Genomic DNA, 24,058 nt, shown 5'->3' with positions numbered 1-24,058 from the left:
TGTGCAGTAATCCCGTTTCTGTTCCAAAATCCCTTCCTAGATACAAAATTCTAATTTAATAGAGAATTTGTGGCTCATGCAAATTATAACATGCTATGCATTTTTACACAACATAGTGAAATGCCAAGATGGCCACTTATTAACTTTTCTACAGTTGTGTTGTGAATTATTGAGACAGAAGTCATGAAGTATGAGACTGATCTGAAAGCGGGCAGAGGGAAGGTGAAAAAGCTTTGCAAACCTTCCATACTTGTCCTTGCTGGGGAAGCATTGCAATGAAAAGAGAGAAGATTACACATAAACAAAAAATTTCTTGGATTCCCACAAGCATCATGTCCAGAAAAGCAAACTACCGTATTTACTCAAATCAAATGCTCACCTTTTTTGGCCAAATTATGTTGCAAAAATTAAGATGTGCATTAGATTCAATGGCACATTTACATTCATCAGAAAATACTTTTTTTGGTTTCAAGGTTCTGAAAATTGAGGTGTGCATTAGATTCAATGCCGTATTAGACTCGAGTAAATACGGTACTTCTATTCAACAAAGTTAAAGTCAAGTGCTGGCATAATTAAATATTTCTACTTACAGGCAGCATTCTAAAAGGTACTATTTCTATTACATATTTGGTGCTCAAAATGTGTGTACAACAATTTCCAGTGCACAAAATGTTGTATCACATCAGTTTCCAATATATTTGTTCTGAGCAAGAGGGATAGGTTGGAAAGAAACAAAGTTTAGAGCAAACAGCACATGCAATTTTTAGGAGAGCAACTATCAGTGAAATATTACATACCTGAAATAGAAACGGTAGCCAAGAATGAAAAAACAAACAGTCATTATAGTGGAATCCTAATGCTACCTTTATACGAAATACTGTGCAGCTATGATCTTCAAAAATATGTCTGACATTTACATAGGATGGTTTTCAAATGAGTTAGTTAACATGCCTGTTTCCTATACAGTACAGAAAAAAACACACTGGCTACCATTCTTAAACCAACCAAGTAATATATTTACATATTTTTTAAAAACCTGAAATTACAACAATGTCATGTGCACTGGTATGCCATACAGAAAACCATAAAATAAAATCTAAAACTATAATAATAATAATAATAATAATAATAATAATAATAATAATAATAATTTATTTGTACCCCGCCCATCTGGCTGGGTTTTCCCAGCCACTCTGGGCGGCTTCCATAAAAACCAGAAATACACTAAAATATCACAGATTAAAAACTTCCCTGAACAGGGCTGCCTTAAGATGTCTTCTGAATGTCAGGTAGTTATTTATCGCTTTGACATCTGATGGGAGGGCGTTCCACAGGGCGGGTGCCACTACCGAGAAGGCCCTCTGCCTGGTTCCCTGTAGCTTTGCTTCTCGTAATGAGGGAACCGCCAGAAGGCCCTCGGCGCTGGACCTCAGCGTCCGGGCAGAACGATGGCGGTGGAGACGCTCCTTCAGGTATACTGGGCCGAGGCCGTTTAGGGCTTTAAAGGTCAACACCAGCACTTTGAATTGTGCTCGGAAACGTACTGGGAGCCAATGTAGGTCTTTCAAGACCGGTGTTATGTGGTCTCGGCGGCCGCTCCCAGTCACCAGTCTAGCTGCCGCATTCTGGATTAGTTGTAGTTTCCGAGTCACCTTCAAAGGTAGCCCCACGTAGAGCGCATTGCAGTAGTCCAAGCGGGAGATAACTAGAGCATGCACCACTCTGGCGAGACAGTCCGCGGGCAGGTAGGGTCTCAGCCTGCGTACCAGGTGGAGTTGGTAAACAGCTGCCCTGGATACAGAATTCACCTGCGCCTCCATGGACAGCTGTGAGTCCAAAATGACTCCCAGGCTGCGCACCTGGTCCTTCAGGGGCACGGTTACCCTATTCAGGACCAGGGAGTCCTCCACACCAGCCCGCCTCCTGTCCCCCAAAAACAGTACTTCTGTCTTGTCAGGATTCAACCTCAATCCATTAGCCGCCATCCATCCTCCAACCACCTCCAGGCACTCACACAGGACCTTCACCGCCTTCACTGGTTCTGATTTGAAAGAGAGGTAGAGGTCTTAGCGTAACTCCGCCTCCTGCCCATGATCACCGAGATCGGATATATGATTTTATATGTAGTTTAATATTTCAGTTTGGCTAATGTTTAGTCTATAGCAGGCATAGGCAAACTCGGCCCTCCAGATGTTTTGAGACTACAATTCCCATCGTCCCTGACCACTGGTCCTGTTAGCTGGGACATGATGGGATGATGGGAGTTGTAGTCCTAAAACATCTGGAGGGCCAAGTTTGCCTATGCCTGGTCTACAGTGTCCATCAAAAGTGAGATGGAGCACCATTTGCTTGGCTTCTCTATTTTCTAATATTGGTCAAGCTGGCTAAGACAGATGGGAGTTCAAATCCAACAATATGTAGAGGGCCACCCCTGAACTAATGGCTTCAGTTGTCAGATATTCAAGTAGCTGCCTGTGGTGAATTAGAATTGCAGCCAAGTAGGAGGTAGATTGAAGTGTTTGGGTACAACAGCAGCAAGGCCATATTATAGCACACACTAGTTTTGTTGTAAATGCAGAAGAATTCTTTAGTCAGCAACTTCCCAATACCAACAATTCCAACTGTCATAAAAAGAGGTCAGTCAGTCGACAGATCTCAACAGTAACCAGAGAAGCTTTTGTAACTAAGAACAGAGTCGGGCCCTTATCTACAATACATTCAGGCACACTGGTAAAAAAAAAGTGTATGAGGGGGCTAGTAATTGCAGGGGGGGGCGCAGCATGAAAACTTTGAAAGAGGAGTATACTAGGGTTACCAGATTTTTTTTCAATGAATCCGGGGACACTTTTCAACTTAAGTTGAATTCAGTGGATTTGTCAAGGGACTGATTTGTAAATCCAGGGACTGTCCCCGGGAAATAGGGACGTCTGGTAACCTTAGAGTATACAATGATTCATTACAATCCTTAGTTTATATAAAAGAGCAACATTTGCTCTTAAACTAGTTGCCTTTGAACTATGTCCACAATCCAGATAAGCAAACACCTGACTTTACATCTCCATTGGTATTTTCAACTTGCTACAAAGCCCACACATCATGTAGCCAACAACTAATTAAATTCAGGGGAATTTCAAAATAAATTTGAGGTTAGTAACATGGATACTGCAGCTGTTTTCTTAAAAATCAAAAACCAGAAGACTAACACATTCATTCCTCTAGCTACACCTAAAGCAAATCCTGGTAGGCTGAGGTTGATGACAAAGGCTACTATTTTTTTTAAAAGGCCCAAGTTTGAGAAGATGATTACAACTGCCACAGTATATCCAATGAAGAACAACAAGAGCTGTGCCTTAGAAACAATTTATTCCCATGAGAAAATAGGCATGGAGAAAGACTTCATCTGGAAAATCAGAATATTACTTTGAAAAATAATTTGTGCATTGTGCTATGAAGAAAAAATGCATTCACTAGTAAACTATGAATGTCTTGGTATTTCCAAGTAAATATATTTCCTTCTTCTATACTAACAATTAGCTCTTCCATTAGCCAGCGATGTGGATTTTCCTGAGAAGTTTCTTATACAAATAAGCGTAATCTGCACTGCAAAAATTTTCAGTTTGCATCAGAAAACTTTCTAACTCCCTAATTTAACATTCATTCTACTTGTCTTTTTTAGAATTGCCATGCTTGTTTAATATTTGCAATTGGTACCTATTCTTTGCTACTAATGAAATTATGAAATGGAAAATTCTCCAAAGGGGAAAAAAGTGTTGAGAAAAAAATCACCCCAAATCACTGCTTAGAGCAGTGGTGAAGAACCCTTTTCAGCAGGCTGAAAAAAGCCAGTTTCTCATTTTGTCTGAGCCAGATGCAAACCTAACACCTTGATATGACTGGGGAAGTTAGAATACTGCATATTTCCCCATGCCCTGGCTGAGCTAGCTTTAAAACACTAAAATAACTCAGCTGGGTGTATCCGAGGCAAAGCTCTGCTGGCATAAGTTGTGCCAGTGTGGCGAGGGGGGAAAGACATTGTCAAGAGTGGGAATGTTCATAGCAGAGGGAGGGAGAAATATAAAACAAAGTCATACTGCATGTTATTAACTCCCTTCATTCACTGGTCCTGCTCGCAAAGCTTGGTTAAACTTACACCTGCATTTTTGGTGGTGCAACTGAATTTACCCTCTACAAGCCAATGGACAGGAAGAAAATGAGGGTTTACACAGAGGTAGGCAAACTAAGGCCTGGGGGCTGGATCCAGCCCAATCGCCTTCTCAATCTGGCCTGCGGATGTTCCAGGAATCAGCCTGTTTTTACATGAGTAAAATATGTCCTTTTATTTAAAATGCATCTCTGGGTTATTTGTGGGGCATAGGAATTCATTCATTTTCCCCCTAAAATATAGTCTGCCCCCCCCCAAGGTCTGAGGGACAGTGGACCGGCCCCCTGCTGAAAAAGTTTGCTGACCTCTGGTTTACACTAAAAGGTAAAGGTACCCCTGCCCGTACGGGCCAGTCTTGACAGACTCTAGGGTTGTGCGCTCATCTCACTCTAGAGGCCGGGAGCCAGCGCTGTCCGCAGACACTTCCGGGTCACGTGGCCAGCGTGACGAAGCTGCTCTGGCGAACCGGCATCAGAGCAGCACACGGAAACGCCGTTTACCTTCCCGCTATAAAGCGGTACCTATTCATCTACTTGCACTTAACTGTGCTTTCGAACTGCTAGGTGGGCAGGAGCTGGGACCGAACGACGGGAGCTCACCCCGCCACAGGGATTCGAACCGCCGACCATGTGATCGGCAAGTCCTAGGCGCTGAGGTTTTACCCACAGCACCACCCGCGTCCCTTTTATACTGGTTTACGCTGCTCTTTTACTGTTTTTACTGGTTTTACACTGGTTTTTTACTGTTTTTACTGGTTTACACTGCTCTTTTACTGTTTACACTTTTACACTGGTTTACACTGCTCTTCCCCAAAAAAGAATTCCTGCCAATCTGGTAAAAAACAGTTAGAATGCAGTTTAACTATGCTATCTTATCTGTTCTATGACATAGCTGCCTGTTAGGATTGCTCTGTTCATATCTGTTAATAAACCAGTATGTGACCCTGTTTCATTCACATAGCTTGTTAACTGACATTAGCCAAGAGTTCTGTTTCAGAAGAAATAATGAACTTGGCTGGTGTGCCACAGTGGAAAAGGAGAAGCAAGGGAGAAGTGCACAGCCACAGCTTGAATAACCATGGTTTATAAAGCCCTGGATGATAATCCAGAGACAGCCATAGCATCTCCCTCTTTTCAAAAAGGTTGATTTACAAGCTATCACAAGTCATTGCACTAGAGGATTTTCATGAATATTCTTGCTGCTGCTATTTTTTAAGTTAACAGTGTTAACATAAAATAGGTGGTTTTATTTCATCAACACTGTACTTTATATTACCCTGAAAATACAGATAAATTAACTCTTCTTGGCAAAAGAGATTACAATAAACAAAAAGACTGTGAGCCTGAGCTATTGCAGCTAGCACATTCCCAAACCCTTCTGCTCTAGTTAGAATAAAATTAACAACTTGAGGCAGGAATTGAATGGGCTGGGTGGGGAACAGTTTCATTTTAAGTCAGGAGAGGTAATAATATACACATATAAATTAGGTGTGAATGAAAAAACAACAAACCAGTCAGTTTTTTAAATTATACAATAGGGAGCAGAAAAACTGAAAATCAATGGGGTTTCAAAACTTAACTTTGGCCAGAATAGGCCAACTCTCAGCAGCAATTACTTCCTCTTTTCTAAATGAAGAAAAAATCTTAACCAATTTATCTAACCGCAATACCACATATTGCGTAGTAAATCTTTCTTGTTAAAAAAACCCCTACAAAACAAAAATACTCAGTGGTAGTGGAGATACGTCCTTCCCTCCTACAGTAAACTAGCTGTGTGGCAAGCAGAAAGGATACTTAGAAAAGTTCTCTCCTTGCTTTTAGAGGGCTTTTGCAAGGTAGTGGAAAACTCTAGTGCAAGCTTGTTTGAGATCTGGATCTCACTACTCCAGAATGTAATATTAATGGACAAACTGAGTGACAACCCATGCCCAAGAGAGTTGAACAGACAAGAAAATCACTATTTTTCCATCAACCTGGCATAGTTATATTACATATGCAACATGGTTATAGGCCTCCAAGAACACATGGAGATTTATGGGATGACACCTTTGCTTAAAATCTGAAATGACTTTTAACCTAAATATAATTAAATAGACATTCAGTGCTTCGGGGGGGGGGTTGTAAACAAAACAATCAGCTGTGTAAGCATCACTGTATATCTATATCTATACAGCAAATAAAGAAAAAATAAAAAAGGGCTTTGCAACAGCATGAGAAATAACAAGACTGCACTATTAAGAATCCCATGAATGCCATTCTTTTTGCTCCATCTACTACTAGACCACATTAGCAAGACACCTGAAAAGCCACTGCTTTAAACACTGACCCTTCATTACCACAGCAATTTCATAAAAATTCAGATACAAAAATGCAATCCGCATTAAGTACAAAATGAATTTCTGATCTGCTATAAAAATAACTGTTTCAAGCCCAGCTGTTTATGATGGGCTTTATTTTCTACTCAACACTTTGTGACAGTGGGGTGAGATGAGGGACCTGTAATTCTGGTGAATGTTATAATTAAGTTATTAACTAACTATAGCTGGAAGTTGAAAAGGAGAGACATTCAAAGTCGTGCTATGCTACCAGGGTTGACACCTTTAAGTCATGTATCCTTTTTCATTTTTCAAAAAAAAGAAAATATTCAGGCTTTGAGTCTACACTACAGGAAGATAAGATAGTACAAAATTTCAACAACACACATGATTTAGAACAAAAACATATGAGCTTTGAGTACATACTATACAAGCTCCTTTGATATTAGGCTTTTTTTTAAAAAAAAAAAAAAAAAGTTCACTCCCTCTGATACTCCCTTACAAATAAGCTTACAAGAGTTACTAAATCCAATCCAATAAATCTCTACTCAGAAGTAAGCACCACTGTGCTTAATGGGACTTTGATATGGAGTATGTTGAAGGCAAAAAGTGAGAGAATATTTTGCAGTGTTTACATGCTTAGTCTCCTGCATTCTCACTTGCCAGATGACATGTCATGTTGCTATTATTTACAAGCCTACAGAGCAACATTTCCATGCTAACCAAGTATCATTAGCAGAAACTTTTTCATTAAGGCACCTTTAACTTTTGTTAAAAGCACACTAAACGCCATATAACTTTTTAAAAATCCGGAATGCTCTGATTTCAGTCTTGTACATCCTGTCTTTTTTAAAAAAACTAGAGTCCCTCTGATCAATTAATCCGATAGCCATTACAATAGTCATCTTCAAATATCTAAAGGCTGTCACTTTGAAGATGGAGCAAGTTTTTTTCCTCCTGCTCCAGAGGGTAGGACCCAAACCAAAAGCTTCAAATTACAAGAAAGTACATTCTGACTAAACATCAAGAAGAACTTTCTGTTGGTAAGAGATGTTTGCTGATTGGAATGGACTCTTTCGGAAGGTGGTGGAGTCCCCTTCCTTGAAGGTTTTTAAGCAGAGTTGGATGACCATCTGTCATGGAAGCTTTAGCTGAAATTTCTGCATTGCAGGGGGTTGGACTAGATGGCCCTCAGGGATGCCTTCCAACTTTGCAAATATATGTTTCTAGGATTCTATAACCTGTGTTAAGTAATCCTATGTACTTCAGAATATATGTAACTTGTAGAATATAAAGTTCACCAATCCCAATTGCTTGCAACAATTCCAGCAGTCAACAGGCAGTATGTAATACGCAAAAAGTTTTTTGCTGCCCATGAAAAAAGAACACCATCTCTGTCTACCCCTCTTTCTGTAGAGTTGAAGTCTTTAAATCAATCAGATTTATGCAGCTTGAAAATTTAAAGACCCTGGCAATACATAATATATAAAAATAACACTATGCAGTGTCAAGAAAATTGACAGTGAATTCTCTCTTTTTTAAAATCAAACCTTGTAGTGACCCTAGGAACATTCATATTAAACTCAATAGGGCTTAATTTTCAATAATCTGCCTAACTTTTACCTGCTTAATATATCAGGGGTGGAATTTTTAACCTCACTTAAGAAAAATGAGTATTTTAGAAATATTTTATAATTTTCATTGTACTGTACAGTTGCAGCAGATGAAATCATGACCAGAAAAACAACCAATTGTTATTTCTGAACATTCTGTCTTAATATTTTGCAACTGACAACTCTCACAACACTGCACGATTGTTAAAGCACTCCGTGAGGGGCAGGGGGGAAGAACAGTGCACTGATTTTGTGCAGGACATCAATACTGTGGGTTGCTTACAGAGTGTGCCAAAACTACCAGAAGCATAGCCTGTCAGCAATATCTTAACTTTCCAAAATGTACCTTTTCTTTTTGGCTAATCCAACCAACCAAAGCAAGCACCTGCTATTTAAACCTATTGCACTAAGGTTCACTGGAACCACCTGAATGTTCCAAATCCAGTTTCGCTGCCAATGAGAAAGGGTCCAAATCGTATTTCCCCCACTCTACCCGCTTTGTCATTATTTGGACCGCCAGTATAAGAAGAGGTTAATCCTGCGCCCCCCCCCCAAAAAAAAATTGCATGACTCACACACACAGTGCAGGCTCCATCTACTACCTTCCCTCGATTTGTGCGCCCAAGTCATTTTAAATCACATACAGTACAGGGAATTGTGGCGGCGACCCTCCTCTGAACCCATTTTCTGAAAAGGCGCGCGGGGGGGGGGAGAGAGGTTGGTACTGAAAAAAATTGACCTGGCCGAGATTTTTTTTGGGGGGGAGGGCAGAGGAGGAGGTCCTTCCCCCCCAAAAAAAACCCACCTCCCCCTTCCCGATACATCCTCCTTTTCCATGGGGAATGTGGGGAAGGGAGAGAGGAAGACCAGATGGATCAAACCAGATGGTGCATCCGGCGGCCCGATCCCACATTTTCCACCCCTCCTTCCTCCCCACAGGGCCTTGGCGCAAAGGAAAGCGCCTCCGCCCCGGAGCCGAACAAGTCCCCACACCCAGAAGGCCTCGCTGACTAAGATGCCACTACTACGACGACGACGGCGGCGGCGGCGGCCTCCTTTTTTCCTTTCCCTCGCTCTCGGGGAAAGGCGCGCGAGAGGCAGTTTAGGCCTCCCCTCAGCCGCCCCGCATCCCCGGCCCTTTCCTCCCCAGCCCCGCAGCCGGGCCCGCGCACCTTCTTGATGTTGTAGAGGCGGGTGAGCATGCCGACGCCGCGGTCGTTGAGGATGGTCAGCTTCTCGGCCAGCTTCTGCTGGCTGGGCTGCAGCACCGAGCGCGACATCCTGAGGCGAAGGCGGTTAGGCTCTTCTTGCGCGCGCGCGGCAGCCAAGGAAGAGCGAGCGGACGCTGGGCCGCGTCGCTCGCGCTGAAGGCGGCGGCGGCGGCGGCGGCGGCGGCGGCTGAGGGGAAGACGGCTGCTCCTCGCTTGCGCACTCGCCTCCGCCAAGCCGACGCGCCTCCCCCGCCCGCCTCAGCCGCGCTCACAGCGCCGCCGCAGCAGCCGCGGCCCGGCTTGGCCAGCCGTCGCCGCCGCCGCCACCTTCGTCGTCGCCTTCCCCTCAGCCACCGCCAATCTCGGGCTTCGCTAGGCGTGGCGGCGGAGGCAGCAGCGGAGGCGCTCTCTCTCTCTCTCTCTCTCTCTCGCCCCCCTCCCTCTCCTCCTCCACCCGGCCGCTGCCCACAGAGAGGCGGGGCTCCGGCGCCCCACGTGACCGGGCGCCTCTCTGCTGCCCCTCCAAGGTGAGGCGCTCTCGCTGTCACGTGGGCAACGGGGAAGTGGCGGGCGGGCGCCGTGGAAGGCAGCCGGGGCAGGTTCCGAGGGACACCCGCTCTGCCGGCCAGCGCGCAGCAGGGGAAGATCTCTCTCTCTCTCTCGTGTTCCTTTCGGGTTTTGGGGGAATCCGGTATGTTGCACGCCCCTCCCGACATTTCTCTGGTGAAATTAGGGATGTCCTATTCCATCATCATCGTTCTTGTTATGGTTTTTTCTATACCCCACCTATCTGACCAGGTTGGTCTTCTAGACTCTAGACCAGGGGTCAGCAAACTTTTTCAGCAGGGGGCTGGTCCACTGTCCCTTAGACCTTGTGGGGGGCCGGACTATTTTTTTGGGGGGGGGGGTGAACAAATTCTTATGCCCCACAAATAACCCAGAGATGCATTTTAAATAAAAGGAGACATTCTACTCATGGGAAAACACACTGATTCTCGGACCGCCTGCTGACCGGATTGAAAAGGCGATTGGCCCCCGAGCTTTAGTTTGCCTACCCATGCTCTAGACACTCTGGGCGACTTCTGGCACATATATATATATATATATATATATATATATATATATATATATATATATATAGTATATTTGATTTAATGATGTATTGGGTTTTCATATTTTAAATTTTATAAATTAAAAATATAAAAATCCAATACAACAACATTAAATCAAATATACTGTATAGAAACAGTTGTAAAAAAAATGGTAAAAAACAAAAAATGGTAAAAATTATATATATACATTATATGTGTGTATGTGTATGAACACACACACTAGTAAAAACCCAATACAGTGTCACTAAATCATGAATGTTTTAATGTGTTTTTATGTATGTTAGATGCTGCCCAGAGTGGCTGATATATAAAACAAATATATATAAACAAAAAAAGTGAAAACAAAAAATAGTAAAAAATAAATAAATTGTAAAAACAAAAAAAGGGTATGCACACACACACAGTAAAAACCCTATACAACATCATTAAATCATGAATGTTTAATGCTTTCTTATGTTTTTATATATGTCAGAAGCCGCCCAGAGTGGCTGGTATAAACAGTAAAAAAAATATTTAAAAACTTCCCTATAAAGGGCTGCCTTCCGATGGCTCAGCGGTCCAATAGTAACTCCCTACCCTCCAACATTTCTCCGATGAAAATAGGGACGTCCTAAGGAAACGGGGGGCATTCTGGGATCAAATCAGAAACTGGGACAGCTTCTGTAAATCTGGAACTGTGCCTGGAAAATAGGGACGCTTAGAGGATATGCGTTCTGTTCACAGAATCACAGAATTGTAGAGTCGGATCCAACTCTCTGAGGATCCAACCCCCTGTAATGCAGGAATATACAGCTACAGGGTTTGAACCTGCAACCTTAGCACCACACTCTAACCAACTGAACTATGATAGGCCATTCAGTAAATTACTTTGGTTATAGAAATATCCATTATCCTGCCTAGCTTGGGAATCTGAAGCACCTATGTTTTCAAGTCAGATCACTTTGGAGACTCTTTAATATGGTTGGTATCTGGACTGGTCGTTCTGCTTCTGCAGTTGCTTGAAGACTTGTAATAAACTGGCAAAGGTTGTAGGATGATGGAGATTCTGTAGCTGTAAGTTTGGTTGCATTCCTAGTTACACTTGGAATACCACAGAGAAAGAAAACAGAACCAGCATTATAAAAAGGTAAAGGTAAAGGACCCCTGGATGGTTAAGTCCGGTCAAAGGAAACTATGGAGTTGTGGCACTCATCTCGCTTTCATGTCAAGGGAGCCGGTGTTTGTCCACAGACAGCTTTCTGGGTCATGTGGCCAGCATGACTAAACTGCTTCTGGTGCAACGGGACACTGTGACGAAAGCCAGAGCGTACGGAAACACAGTTTACTTTCTCGCCACAGCGGTACCTATTTATCTACTTGCACTGGTCTGCTTTCGAACTGCTAAGTTGGCAGGAGCTGGGACAGAGCAATGGGAGCTCACTCCGTTGCGGGGATTCAAACCGCCAACCTTCCGATCGGCAAGCCCAAGGGGCTCAGTGGTTTAGACCACAGTGCCACCCGTGTCCCTACCTGCATTATAAGAAAATATGGAACTGGATAAAAGTTTAAAAGTGGAATAAAGAAGTGAGAAGATCCGAACTTCCAGTAATTCCTGTGATTATTATTTTTTAATACCTGTGTACGTGCTCAGAATGGGGGGGGGGAGTAGCGGAGGGTGTGGGTGGAGTAATCTAAGATTGCATGAAAGGCTACTGGAAGAACAAATAAAAATAATTAAAATTTATGAATGCCCTTTCTGAAAAAACAAATGCTATCTGTTTAAGTACCACCTTTTGCTTGGGGGGATATGGCTGAGGATCAGGAAATTGACTTAAGAAAAATCTGAGAAGGTGCCAGGAATGTTGCTCCTGCTTGCTTCTGTTCTTCTCCTCCTCTGGGTGTAGCTGGGCAATGAAACTGTGTAGATGAGTCTGGCAATTTACATAGAAAGAGTGGAAATACAAGACCAGGCAGTATCAAAATAACTTCCATAGGAGTGGTGAAATCAAAACACAAAAGGCAGAACAAAATTCAAACCAGTGTCACTGAGGAAGCAAGTAGTATTTAAAATCTTACATGGGCTACACCATCCAAGCATCAAAGCCGTTTGCAAGAAACCCTTCATTTAAAGAACAAAACAATTGATGCCGCGGCAAGGAAAAGCAGTCTGTGATCATGATAAAATCAAACAATAACAAAAACAGCTGCCATAGATCATCTATGAAAAACCTTGGAGAACTAAAAAGTCTTAATTTGCCATTTAAATGATAAAAGAGTTGGCACTTTCTGAACCTGCCTGGGGAGGGTATTCCATAACTGGGTCCACCACTGAAAAGTCTCTCATCCCAGTCATTACCCATCTCGCTTTCGTAAGCCGGAGCAGCCAGAGGAGGACTTCCACATGAGATCTTAGGTTTGGGACAGGTTGTGTACCTTTGAGAAGCTGTTGCATACTTTTTCATTTGCTCATTATCTGGCTGTGTCGTAAATTTAAGCCGGTAAAAGATAGCATTCCAGTCATATAACATTAACTGGTCTGGGTTTGGAAGTTTTAAAGTGTCTTTATTATTTGCCCTGTTTTCATACGATAGAACTTGCAGATTGCGTTCTACTCCCAGAGACCCTCCTCTTAACACTTTGAAGTTGTGATCCTGTGCATGCATATTTCTTGCGAGTAAATCCCATTAAAGTCAGAGGGCCTCACTTGTGTACGTTATAGTCATCAAACTTCTGAGCAGGGAAGGGCGAATCTGTCAAATTCAATTTCTCTCAGTTATTTCATTTCCTAAAACAACCATTTTAAGTTTCATAATAGCCACCCTAACTTTTTTTAAAGCTACTTCAGTATCTCCCTCATCTCATTTCCCCCTCAATCTTTCTGCTGGTCGCAGCCATGCTCTCCACTCTCAATTGTCATCCCTCAACAGACACTCTTGACATTCGTTTCCACCCCCTTACTGTCAATCATAACCCACACACCTGCTTTCAAACAACTGTCTGAATTTCATGGCTGTGCCCATGACAGCCAGGGGCGATTTTACTGCAAACCTGAACATTGCAGTTATGACCTCCATAAACACACTAGCAGGGTTTAATATATGAACACCCAATTTACCAGTCATGGGGAAGGGCAGAACAGGAGAGCAGATCTTAAGATATGGGTAGGATAGTATGCGTGCAGATGGTTAGATAAAGAGTTTGGGTCCACACACTGCTCAGGTCTCCTGTATGGAGCTGGGGCCTTGCCCAGAAGCTCATGGAGGACTGGCCTTTGTCTTCATCCTCTCCAGCACACCTTTCTTATACTTATAACATTATTGTTTAGGATGGGGGTGGGGGTTAGTTTGGATGATGCTCATGGATCTAACCAAACGTGTAATTTGGTATCTGCAAGATTGGAGTTTGTAATAGAGGGAACCTGTTGAACTGGTTGAGTCAGTTTCTTTGTTAGGCAAATTTATCAAATTTTCAGATTACACCAAACTGGGAGGGGTAGCCTATGCCGCAGAAGACAGAATTGGGATTCAATGTGACCTTAACGGATTGGAGAGCAGGGCCTAAACCAAGGGGGCCCAAACGTTTTTCAAAGAGGGCCAGATTTCATGAAATGAACATGCGTGAAGGCCAACCAAAGTTGTTGAGCTTTTTTGAGGATTGAAGTTGTTGAACTTTTGGGGGGATTTTATCCCAGGAATTAAACTGCCACAGGGGCTGGATTGAATCCAGCCGGATTAGACTCACAAAATGGACTTTGGACATGCCTGGCCTAAACGAACAAAATGAATTTAAATAGGGGCAAATGCCAGGTTCTACACTGATGCAGGAATAACTAGCTGCACCAGTATAAGATGGGGCACACCTGCTCTTTAGGGTAGGACTTGAGGCAGTGGCTCCAAGTTACAAGAAAGGAGATTCCGACTAAACATTCAGAAAAAACTTTCTGACAGTAAGAGCTGTTCAGCAGTGGAACAGACTCCCACGAGAGATGGTGGACTCTCCTTCCTTGGAGGATTTTAAGGTTGTATGGTCATCTGTCATGGATGTTTTAGCTGAGATTCCTGCATTGCAGGGAGTTAGAGTGGATGACCCCTGGGGTCTCCTCCAACTCCAATGATGCTAGTCCATGTTAAGTTGCACCACTGACAGGAGCAACTCAGGTTGTGGCCCAAATATGGAATATGGCATGTGTCCCCCTGTGCTGTCCCTATCCCACTCAGGAAACTATCCGATTTTAGCCATTTTGGCATATTTTCACTGGCACGAGCATTGTGCCCATGGAGGAATCCATTGGCATACCCCATGAATTATGCAACGTATCAGCTGTTGCAGCAGCATAGGGGGCGCTTTTTGCTGCATCAGCTGATGCATAGCTCCCTAGCTTTGGAATGTGTCGCTTACAAGTGCTTCTAATACAGAAAATAAGGCAGTTTTGGTATTGAATTCAGCCTACAAAGGCAGGAAATGCACAAAAGCAATCTGTGCATAAGGTATGTTGGAAAGGTGACTGGAAATGGATAAACAAATAAAATACATGTCCCTAGTTAAATAAGCTTGAGTGTCTTGGGGGATAATGAAAGCAGTGCTGTTGCATACTACAGCTTATAATTTAAATTTTTAGTAAGTTAACTCCTCTTGTGCCCTACAGTAAGATAATAAGAACACATACATTGCATGCTAACTAGATTTGAAAACCTAAATCTAAAGCCATAGTCATAAATATAAATGAAGGCTAGAGGTGTATGCATCTTGACGGCTGGTTTTTAATAAATTATTGCAGTCAGCTACCAGTCACATGCAAAATCTGGAACACACTTTTATAATAACTCTCCTAAAGTCAGAAGAGAAGGTCTCATAATCATAGGATTTCATTCCAACATTTCTTTAATTTTTTTCTGGTCTTAAATCTTCTGATTTATGCAATGGTTTGCTGGTTTCCATAACTCTACCATATATCATTTCATAGAAAACCCCTATCATTATATTATAATGTTGTAGTCACATATAAATGTATGCAAATATAGAACAGTATTTTCTTTGATGTTGCCAGGTATGTGTTAGGGTTGTTATAATTATGGTTACGTTGTGGTTATTATTATTATTACAGTGGAAACAGCACTTATGTCAAGATTTAACACTGAGGAAAATCTACACCTGTGAGCTTTTTATTTATTTATTTTTCACTTGCTTTTCACATAAAATTAAAAATGAATAAACGTTTGTTGGTTAATGAAAAATGGCTGCAGGTGATAACAGCAGATGGTATTTATAATAATTTGTTTTTTAATTAAGCAAATATAGGATCCTGGAAAATACCACGGGAAGGGGAATCTAACACAGAACAGATTTCTTCTCTTACATATATAGATAGTTCTCACATAGGACTTGATATATTCCCACCAAGGCATCATTGCTAAAACTTGATGTAATAAAGCACCAAAAATTAATAATGTGAGTAGTCTCTTATGCTATAGTCAAAGCAAACTACTAATGTGTTTGAAGTCAAGTATGTGCTTAAGGGCTTTTCCAAATCAGTTTGCATTATGCTTCGCAGGAGAAACATTTGCCCTGATTTTTCATTTTTCAGTTATGCTTTAATTCTTTAGTAATGGATCTCTGAGTAGTATGCTCAAATAGCATGCAAAGGTTTCTGTTTTTTTAAGGAATAAAACTTACTCAGGGCCAAACAAAAGTTACATGAGAGATTCACAACAGAGACTGCAATGTTATGCACCACTTACTTTGGAGTAAGCCCACTGAGGTCAATGGAAATTACTTTCAAATAAAAATGTAAACAATCTGACTGCAGATCTCCTAAAAGCAATCATGGAGGGACATGATTTGGATTGGGGCCCCTCACAGGGATTCCCCAAAGGAAATTTCCTCAACCCTCCGGAGCTCCTATTAGCGATGGAGGAGAAAACATAGAGGCACTGGTCTCCTTGTTTGGGACACCCCCATCCCCTTGCTCCCTCAATTTGCACTTGTTTTAATTTTGATGTTTTTGTAACCCACCCTAAGACCATTGGGTGAAAGATGGGCTGTAAGTGCAAGGAAGGATCAGCCAATGAATAAGAATTTAGTTCACTTAAGCGGCAAAATATCATTCGATCAGAAGCCATACAGGCATATGTGTGGGGCGATTATTTTTTTTAAAATTATTTTATTTTATTTATCTCAGAGCACACTTCGGGGAATTGGGGGAAGATTACAACGATATAAAAATATATTTTTGTCACTAATTAAGGTTGTCACAAATTAAAGCGACTGGTGTTCAATAACTCATTAGCACTTCCCAAGGGCATCAATCACTGGAATCCACTGGTAGAACTATAAATACAAATAAATGGAGGCTGGTCCATTAGGATGAATGGGACATCAACATCATCCTGCCCTCTGTCAGCCAGTTGCCTACCTTCCTGCTTGCAACCAGTTCATCTGTCCCTGCCTGCTAGCTTTCTCCTTAGTCTCAGTCTTGCCCTTGTAGAACTCAGCAGGGAGGAGGATGGGAACAAAACTAGCATCAGTTTTCTCTGGCTCCACCTACTGTTCGTCTCCCTGCCTTCTGCTCTATCAGTCCCAATGGGCACCAGCCACCTCTACACACACTTTTCCACTGGGCTCAAGATGGCCTTTTTCTTCTTCTCTTCAGCGCTGCTACGCTACAACCCAACTCTTATTCCCCAGTAGCATGACGCTCCTCAAAGTAGCCACAACCACCAACTAAACTTTCTAAACATTCAGTAAACATTTTGTTCAGTGTGAATTCCATCTGCAATGCTGCCTCCCCTTTCTCTTTCCCTTATGTCTCAGGGTTGCAATACCTCAAGGACTGCTTCTCCCCATATAAACCATCCCAGACTCTGCGTTTTGAGGCCCTTCTTTGTATGCCTCCTCTGCGTGAGATCAAAAGGGTGACAACACAAGAACGGGGTATTTTCTGTAGTGGCTCCCAGTATGTGGAATGCTGTCCCCAGGGAGGATTGCCTGGTGCCTTCATTATATACTTTTAGGTGCCAGGCAAAAGCGTTCCTCTTCAACCAGGCCTTTGGCTGATTATTATCCTGTTGTTGTTTAGTCGTCTCTGACTCTTTGTGAAACCATGGACCAGAGCACGCCAGGCACTCCTGTCTTCCACTGCCTCCTGCAGTTTGGTCAAATTCATGCTGGTAGCTTCAAGAACACTGTCCAACCATCTCGTCCTCTGTCTTCCCCTTCTCCTTGTGCCCTCCATCTTTCCCAACATCAGGGTCTTTTCCAGGGAGTCTTCTCTTCTCATGAGGTGGTCAAAGTATTGGAGCCTCAGCTTAAGGATCTGTCCTTCCAGTGAGCACTCAGGGCTGATTTCCTTAAGAATGGATACGTTTGATCTTCTTGCAGTCCACAGGACTCTCAAGAGTCTCCTCCAGCACCATAATTCAAAAGTATCAATTCTTCGGCGATCAGCCTTCTTTATGGTCCAGCTCTCACTTCCATACATCACTACTGGGAAAACCATAGCTTTCAATATAAGGACCTTTGTTGGCAAGGTGATGTCTCTGCTTTTTAAGATGCTGTCTAGGTTTGTCATCACTGTTCTCCCAAGAAGCAGGCGTCTTTTAATTTCATGACTGCTGTCACCATCTGCAGTGGTCATGGAGCCCAAGAAAGTAAAATCTCTCACTGCCTCCATTTCTTGTTTATTATCCTACAGCCTTTTAAATGTGTCTGTGGGAAAGGGGGGGTATTGTTTTGCTGTTTTGTTTTACTTATTTACTTGTTTTTATTTTGTATTATATTCTACGAACCACCCTGAGATCTTGCGATGAAGGGCCGTATGTAAATCCAGTAAACAGATAAAAAAGAGGAACATGCCCTCTCTCCAATATTTCAGCGCACGTTTCAACTTTGCATTTTGAAAGGTGTCTGTACACTGTGGTTTGCCAGCCACAAAGGGATATGGAAAATGAGAAGAACTGTGAGCAGATCTCAGTGTGCGCGGCTGGCTGTGTGTTATTTCATCCGGCAGCCGGGAGAGATTTCTCTCTGCTTGGCACAAAAGGGCTCTGAACCAATCCAGAAGCACTTCCCTGTGGCCAATCGAAAGCCGCCTTACACAAAGGTCTTAGAAAAAGGAAGCTGAATAGAGTACACAAGCTTTCTTTCTCTTTGCCTGCCAGCCTGCTTCTAGCAGACTGACTCTCCTAGGCAGGGTGCCACTGCGTTCAGGGCACACACTGTGTGAAAGGCTGGAAAAGATCTACGCACCACCACGGAAAGAAAGAGCCATAGGCAAAGAGGCTTTCTTTCCCCCCACACCCCCTTTTTTCTCCTCTTTTGCTACTACAAGCTTGAAGGCTTCTTTGCCCATGTAATGCACTCGCTCACCCAGGAAATCAAATCTTTCTCCAGGACTAATCTGAAGAAACAATGCACCAGAGTGACTACTCTAAGTGGGAAGAGAATCATAGAGACCTGGAAGGATGCTCGGATGCACGTGGTGGAAGTAGCGGATGGTAACGATGGGGATGGCTGTGGTTATGTGCAAGACCTGAGTCTGGATCTTCAAGTTGGTGTGGTGAAGCCCTGGCTGTTGCTTGGTACGTAGGTGGAGCCAAGAAACGGATGCATATGGGTATTATTAGGAAGCCTGTATTTATATATTGAGCTGCCTGCTTTAATAGACTTGCAAGACATTTAAGGGTTTCATCTTTCCTAGCTCTTGTAAAATGTTGTGGCCTCTGCCACTCACCTTTTAGTGTTATTTGAAACAAGCCCGTGGCTTCATCCGAAATAGGCTGGGTGGTCTTGCGCTCTGTTTCTTACTCCTTGCCCAGGTTACCGAATAAAATGTTGTTCTTTCCTCACAGGGTCACAAGATGCTGCCCATGACCTGGAGACAATGCAAAAATACAGGGTAATGAAGCTATGTGGGTTTTAAAAACGTAATCACCATTATTAAAAAGCTGTCGCGTGTTAAAGAGATCGAACTTTTCAAAGGGGCATCGCCAGCTCAGTCATACTCGGAGTAGAGCCCTTGGAATAAATGGACTTAAGTGACTTACACCCATTGATTTCAATGGCCTTGTGGGGGGTGAATGTTGGATATCTGGCAGTAGGGTTGTTGTTTTTAGTTTATTTGAAACTTATGTTGCTCAGCATTTGAAGGAATTGCAAAATGTAAGACTATATGACTCCTTATACAAGACAGAAGAAAACGGAAATGGATCCTACGCACACTTAGATGGCAGTAAGTTCTACTTAAATGTTAAACTGCAATCCTATGCATAGCTACACTCGAAAGTAGGCAGTACTGAACTCACTGGGATTTAGTTCCAATGCTTTAATTGCCCCTATAGTCTTCAGCTAATATGTTTAGGATTGAGGTGACTGTGTCTGCAAGTGCGGGTTAAAGTGGGCTTCTCTTAGTCTTACATTATTCTTCAGCTCCATTAGGTCACATTCATTAAGCTTTGTAGGGCCTGGTTTAATATTTGTGTATAGCAAAATATTTAATTTCATTGCAGTTTTGAACTTGGATTCAAGAAATAAAATGGAAGCATGATAGCCTTTGTGAAAGATTGCTCAGCTGTTGTTGACTGAGGTCCTCAGCCATGCCAGAATGTAGAGGTTACAAAGCTGCATCTGTCTTGATTTCTCTTTTGTATTTTAGGTTACCCACGTTCTCAACGTAGCCTATGGAGTTGCAAATGCCTTCCCCAATGACTACATATATAAGACCATTCCTATTCTTGACCTGCCAGAGACTGACATTGCCTCCTATTTCCCTGAATGTTTTGAATTCATTGAGCAAGTCAAATTAAAGGTAAATTGTTGCTGTGAGTCATTAATGAGTGCTTGGAGGCAGGGTGTGTGTGAGCAAATGTACATATTTTACACTGCACGCATTCTTAAGATAAATTAAAATTCTTTGAGCTTCCACTCTTAAATACTGTTATAGAAACATCAAATTGTACTTCACACAAGCTCGCTCCAGATCCCTTTAAGGACTTGTTAATCACTAAATGAATACTGTGATTAACAAAACAGGATATTTTAAATTTATATTGCAAAATGTTTTGGATTCTCCAAATGGAACTAGCTGGATGGAATTAGCTGGATGGAACTCCAAATGGAACTAGATGGAACTAGCTGTTCCATCAAAATGAAATGATGCCGTTACAGAACTTTGAGGATGGAAGGCTCAGAAAGCCTTCAGTCGCTGAAGCTAAGTGATGCTCTCCTCCAGACTGAAATCCAGCATGTAAATCCAGAAGTTTCCCCTTTTTGCTGATGTTGTTGGATCTGCTGACATCTCCATAGCATTTATTGATAAATCTGACCACACAGTGTTGGACATAACAATCATTACTAGAGATGCCAACACCTGTGAGGTAGTTCCATTAGCACAAAGACTTCTGGCCATACAGCAGAAATGCCCTTCTTTCTCATCTCCCTGTCCACCACTGCAACTCCCCATAATCTGTCTTAAGTTTTTTTGCAACCCTTTGAAGCAGATTTGGAGAGGGCAGGTGGAGAGAGGAGAGGGAGAGGAAGTTTTGGTGTGCAAACAGAAATATAATTTTCCCCACATACGTTTTGATAAGGAAAGGTAGAATTCTATACAGTGGTACCTCAGGTTACAGACGCTTCAGGGTACAGAATCTGCTAACCCAGAAATAGTACCTTGGGTTAAGAACTTTGCTTCAAGATGAGAACAGTAGCAGCAGTGAGAAGGCCCCATTAGCTAAAGTGGTACCTCAAGTTAAGAACAGTTTCAGGTTAAGAATGGGCCTCCAGAATGAATTAAGTTCTTAACCCGAGGTACCACTGTATTAGAATAATTATTTTTGAAAGGCACTTCTTGTACATAACCACTTGTTCAAGGAAAACAAAGCTTGATCCATTTCCCATAATCAGCATGTTTGATGCTAAAAGCTGACAATATATTGGCTTTTCAAATCTAACTCCAGGTGATTCCATGAGATTTTCATTATTTATATAGTCTGGAATTGAGGAAGATAATACTGCTCCATCAAGCTCTGTGTTATTTTAGAAGGAAGGAACACAGCATATTGTTTACAAGTTACCTGAAACGTGTGTTCATTTCATGCCCTCCTTGAGGTTTCAAGTTACGGTTTCCACTTCCCTTCTAAATTAGATTTGCCATTCAAAGTAGCTTAGTGTCACTGTTCTACCTCGGAGGTTTAATTGTTTGATTAGTCCTTTATACTCAAGAATACCCATATAATCTTTTCTAACTATACTAATGCTTCATAATACAAGATGCTTTTGTTACCGTAGGAAAAATAACATAATTTATTCACTTCTGATTAAAACTCTCCACCAAATAAAGCAGGACAAATTAATAAAGCATTAGATTGTGAACAAGTCCACTCTGGTCTCAGAGACAGGCTCTCCCTTCTCATCCTTTGGCGTGTATCTAGGAAGAGATCAGAGGAAGTTGGTTAAAACCAACTGCAGTTTTGTGGATACTTTCCAAAAGGGCAAACTGTGGTTAGTTTAAACTATGATTTATTGATACAGAAACCATGCTTTCTGGTCTTGATTTGTTCCAATGAATCACAGTTGAAACTAACCACAGTTTCCAGTTTGGACATAATGACAAACGGTAGTTAGTTTAAACTTGGAAGTGGGTACTTAATTTAACACAGATGGCAGAACGGGAAATTATCCTGTTAGTTTCTATACAATCAGCAAAAGCTGATTAGATATCAGGCACCTATTTGGGAGATAGGATGGCTGGAATTGATCCTCCCTTTAACCAACTTCTCCCAGCAAGTGATCAGTACAGGCAAGACTGATAGTACTCACTTATCTGTTCAGTGGAAGGATCTTTGAGTGTATGCCGCTTACTAGAAATTCAAGATCAGTATATGAAACAGAAGGCAAACGTGTGTAATATTGTAAGATCTACATTTGATGATGCTATTTTATATATATAGATATGGGTGGAACAATTTGCTCTTGGATTGGCGCTTAGAATGCTTTACCAGTAGAGAAAATGGCATGAAATCAGTTGTTATTGATAATGGTTTTCTAAATGTGCTCTCTCTCTCTCTCTCTCTCTCTTTGTTTCTCTTGGAGGATGGTGTGGTACTAGTTCACTGTAATGCAGGAGTCTCTCGCGCAGCGGCTATCATCATAGGCTTCCTAATGCACTCAGAAGGACTCAATTTTTCCAGGGCTTTTTCTTTGGTGAAAAATGCAAGACCTGCTATCTGTCCAAATCCTGGCTTCATGGAGCAACTCCACAAATACTATCAGTGCAATAATAAAAGCATGGAAACCTAAAACAATATAATTATGAAAGAGGGAAAAAATAGCCTTTGTGCTTGCACTGTACTGAGAAAAGCTGTTGGTTTTTCTTTTTTTACTGCATTGTAATGAGATGCCCTGAATTACACCTCTAAAACTGTTGTTATAAAGTTAGCTTCACTCTATTTGTTGTATAATTTTAAGTTCACAACACCTCAAAATAAATATTCTGTGGTTTTTTTAATTTTTAAAAAAGGGGATAGAACAATAAAGAATCAAAATGGATTTTCAAAGCCTCATTGGTTTGGTGGTTGTTTCATCCCTTTTTAAAAAGTATTTGTTTAATTAGAACCATGGAAATCTACAAGTAATATAGAACAGTAACAAAAGCACCAGCAAGGTTACATCGCTTGTAATGTTTTTCTACTGATAAAAGTTTGCTTAGGATAACAGAATTAAAGCTTTCACATTAGTATTTGTATTATAATGTTATAGCTGACCAGCAATAATTATTTTTTGGGCAGGCTATTAGCAATACAATGCAAAAATCATTTAAAACAATAAAAACAATAAAAGAAAAAAACCTATGTTTAAAACCCAATTAAAAGCTTGGGTGAGTAAACAGGCCTTCACCTGGTGCCATAGAGGAGATACCAAGAGAGACCCTCTGGGAGGCTACTCCATTGCCAATGTGACACTACCAAAAAGGCCTTCTCTTTCATAGCCACCAGCCTCACTTCACTTTTCTGGGAGCACCTGGATTAAGGCCTCCAAAAAGACTCTTACAGCTCAGGTAGGCAAAGATAGGAGGAGTCAATTTTTCATGTGACCTGTTCCCAGCCCATTTCACCTTTATTATCTGTTTATAAAATAATTCAGCCTCCTTAGTAAGGCATTCTGTTCAGGACCAGTTTTATCTCAAGAGCCAATTCTTATCAGAATGTGGGTGTGTTAGAACTCAGTGGAATCAGGCAGTAGATTGTTGGGCTCCAGAACCCAAGGTGAGTGGCAGTCAGTCAGAGTAAGGTAGAGATGGACCTGTGGTTCAAAAGAGGCAAGGACCAGATTCCACAGCAGGCAAATAAGGATTTGTGGACCAGCAGCAAATGCATAGTCAAAAGCAGGGGCCTCAGTGGGAGAGGTAGGAATCGGGGCTTATTTTGTCAGCTTTGCTGGAGGCCAAGCTCCATGAGGCACATCCTGCCCATAAGCTGTATCAGCTAGTCATTATAGGCACAACTGTTTAGAAAGGGATGACTGAATTTTGATTTTGCTCTTCCCTCCCTATTGCTTTTCCCTTGCGCATCATTTTATTTTACAGTCGTACCTCGGAAGTTGAACAGAATCCGTAGCGGAAGTCCATTCGACTTCCAAAACCAAATCACGGCTTCTGATTGGCTGCAGAAAGCTCC

The 24,058-nt window shown here is 42.0% G+C and overlaps 2 protein-coding genes and 2 long non-coding RNA genes across 7 annotated transcripts in view; 1 reads left to right on the top strand and 3 right to left on the bottom strand.

Annotated features, from left to right (window-relative positions):
* The window catches only part of NCKAP1 (NCK associated protein 1), a 49,752-nt gene extending 40,325 nt beyond the window's left edge, over window positions 1-9,427 (bottom strand). For 2 of the 4 annotated variants that reach the window (XM_081861448.1, XM_081861449.1), the window contains exons 1-2: window positions 9,262-9,427; window positions 242-259 (exon numbers count right to left, since the gene is read on the bottom strand). In XM_081861448.1, coding sequence (XP_081717574.1) covers window positions 242-259; window positions 9,262-9,369 — 126 coding nt within the window. In that variant the 5' untranslated portion in view covers window positions 9,370-9,427. The remainder of the gene's footprint in view (window positions 1-241; window positions 260-9,261) is intronic. The other 2 variants (XM_081861450.1, XM_081861451.1) reach the window with 1 other exon arrangement.
* LOC309335933 overlaps window positions 1-24,058 on the bottom strand; it is a 771,786-nt gene that overhangs the window by 48,882 nt on the left and 698,846 nt on the right. The window lies entirely within an intron of this gene.
* On the bottom strand, window positions 4,397-9,255 carry LOC309335802. Its single transcript, XR_014153738.1, has 2 exons — window positions 4,945-9,255; window positions 4,397-4,462 (listed from the first exon to the last, which is right to left on the bottom strand). It is a non-coding gene; the product is annotated as an uncharacterized lncRNA (long non-coding RNA).
* DUSP19 (dual specificity phosphatase 19) lies at window positions 18,489-22,942 on the top strand. Its single transcript, XM_081849937.1, has 4 exons — window positions 18,489-18,967; window positions 19,238-19,284; window positions 20,041-20,193; window positions 22,476-22,942. The coding sequence occupies exons 1-4, from the start codon at window positions 18,742-18,744 to the stop codon at window positions 22,680-22,682; spliced, it is 633 nt and encodes a 210-aa protein (XP_081706063.1). The 5' UTR covers window positions 18,489-18,741; the 3' UTR covers window positions 22,683-22,942.

This window comes from Podarcis erhardii (genome assembly GCF_964252035.2).
Source record: "Podarcis erhardii genome assembly, chromosome: 1".
NCBI lineage: Eukaryota > Metazoa > Chordata > Lepidosauria > Squamata > Lacertidae > Podarcis > Podarcis erhardii.
Note: the sequence above shows the minus strand (reverse complement) of the source record. Positions and strands in the feature narration are given on the sequence as shown.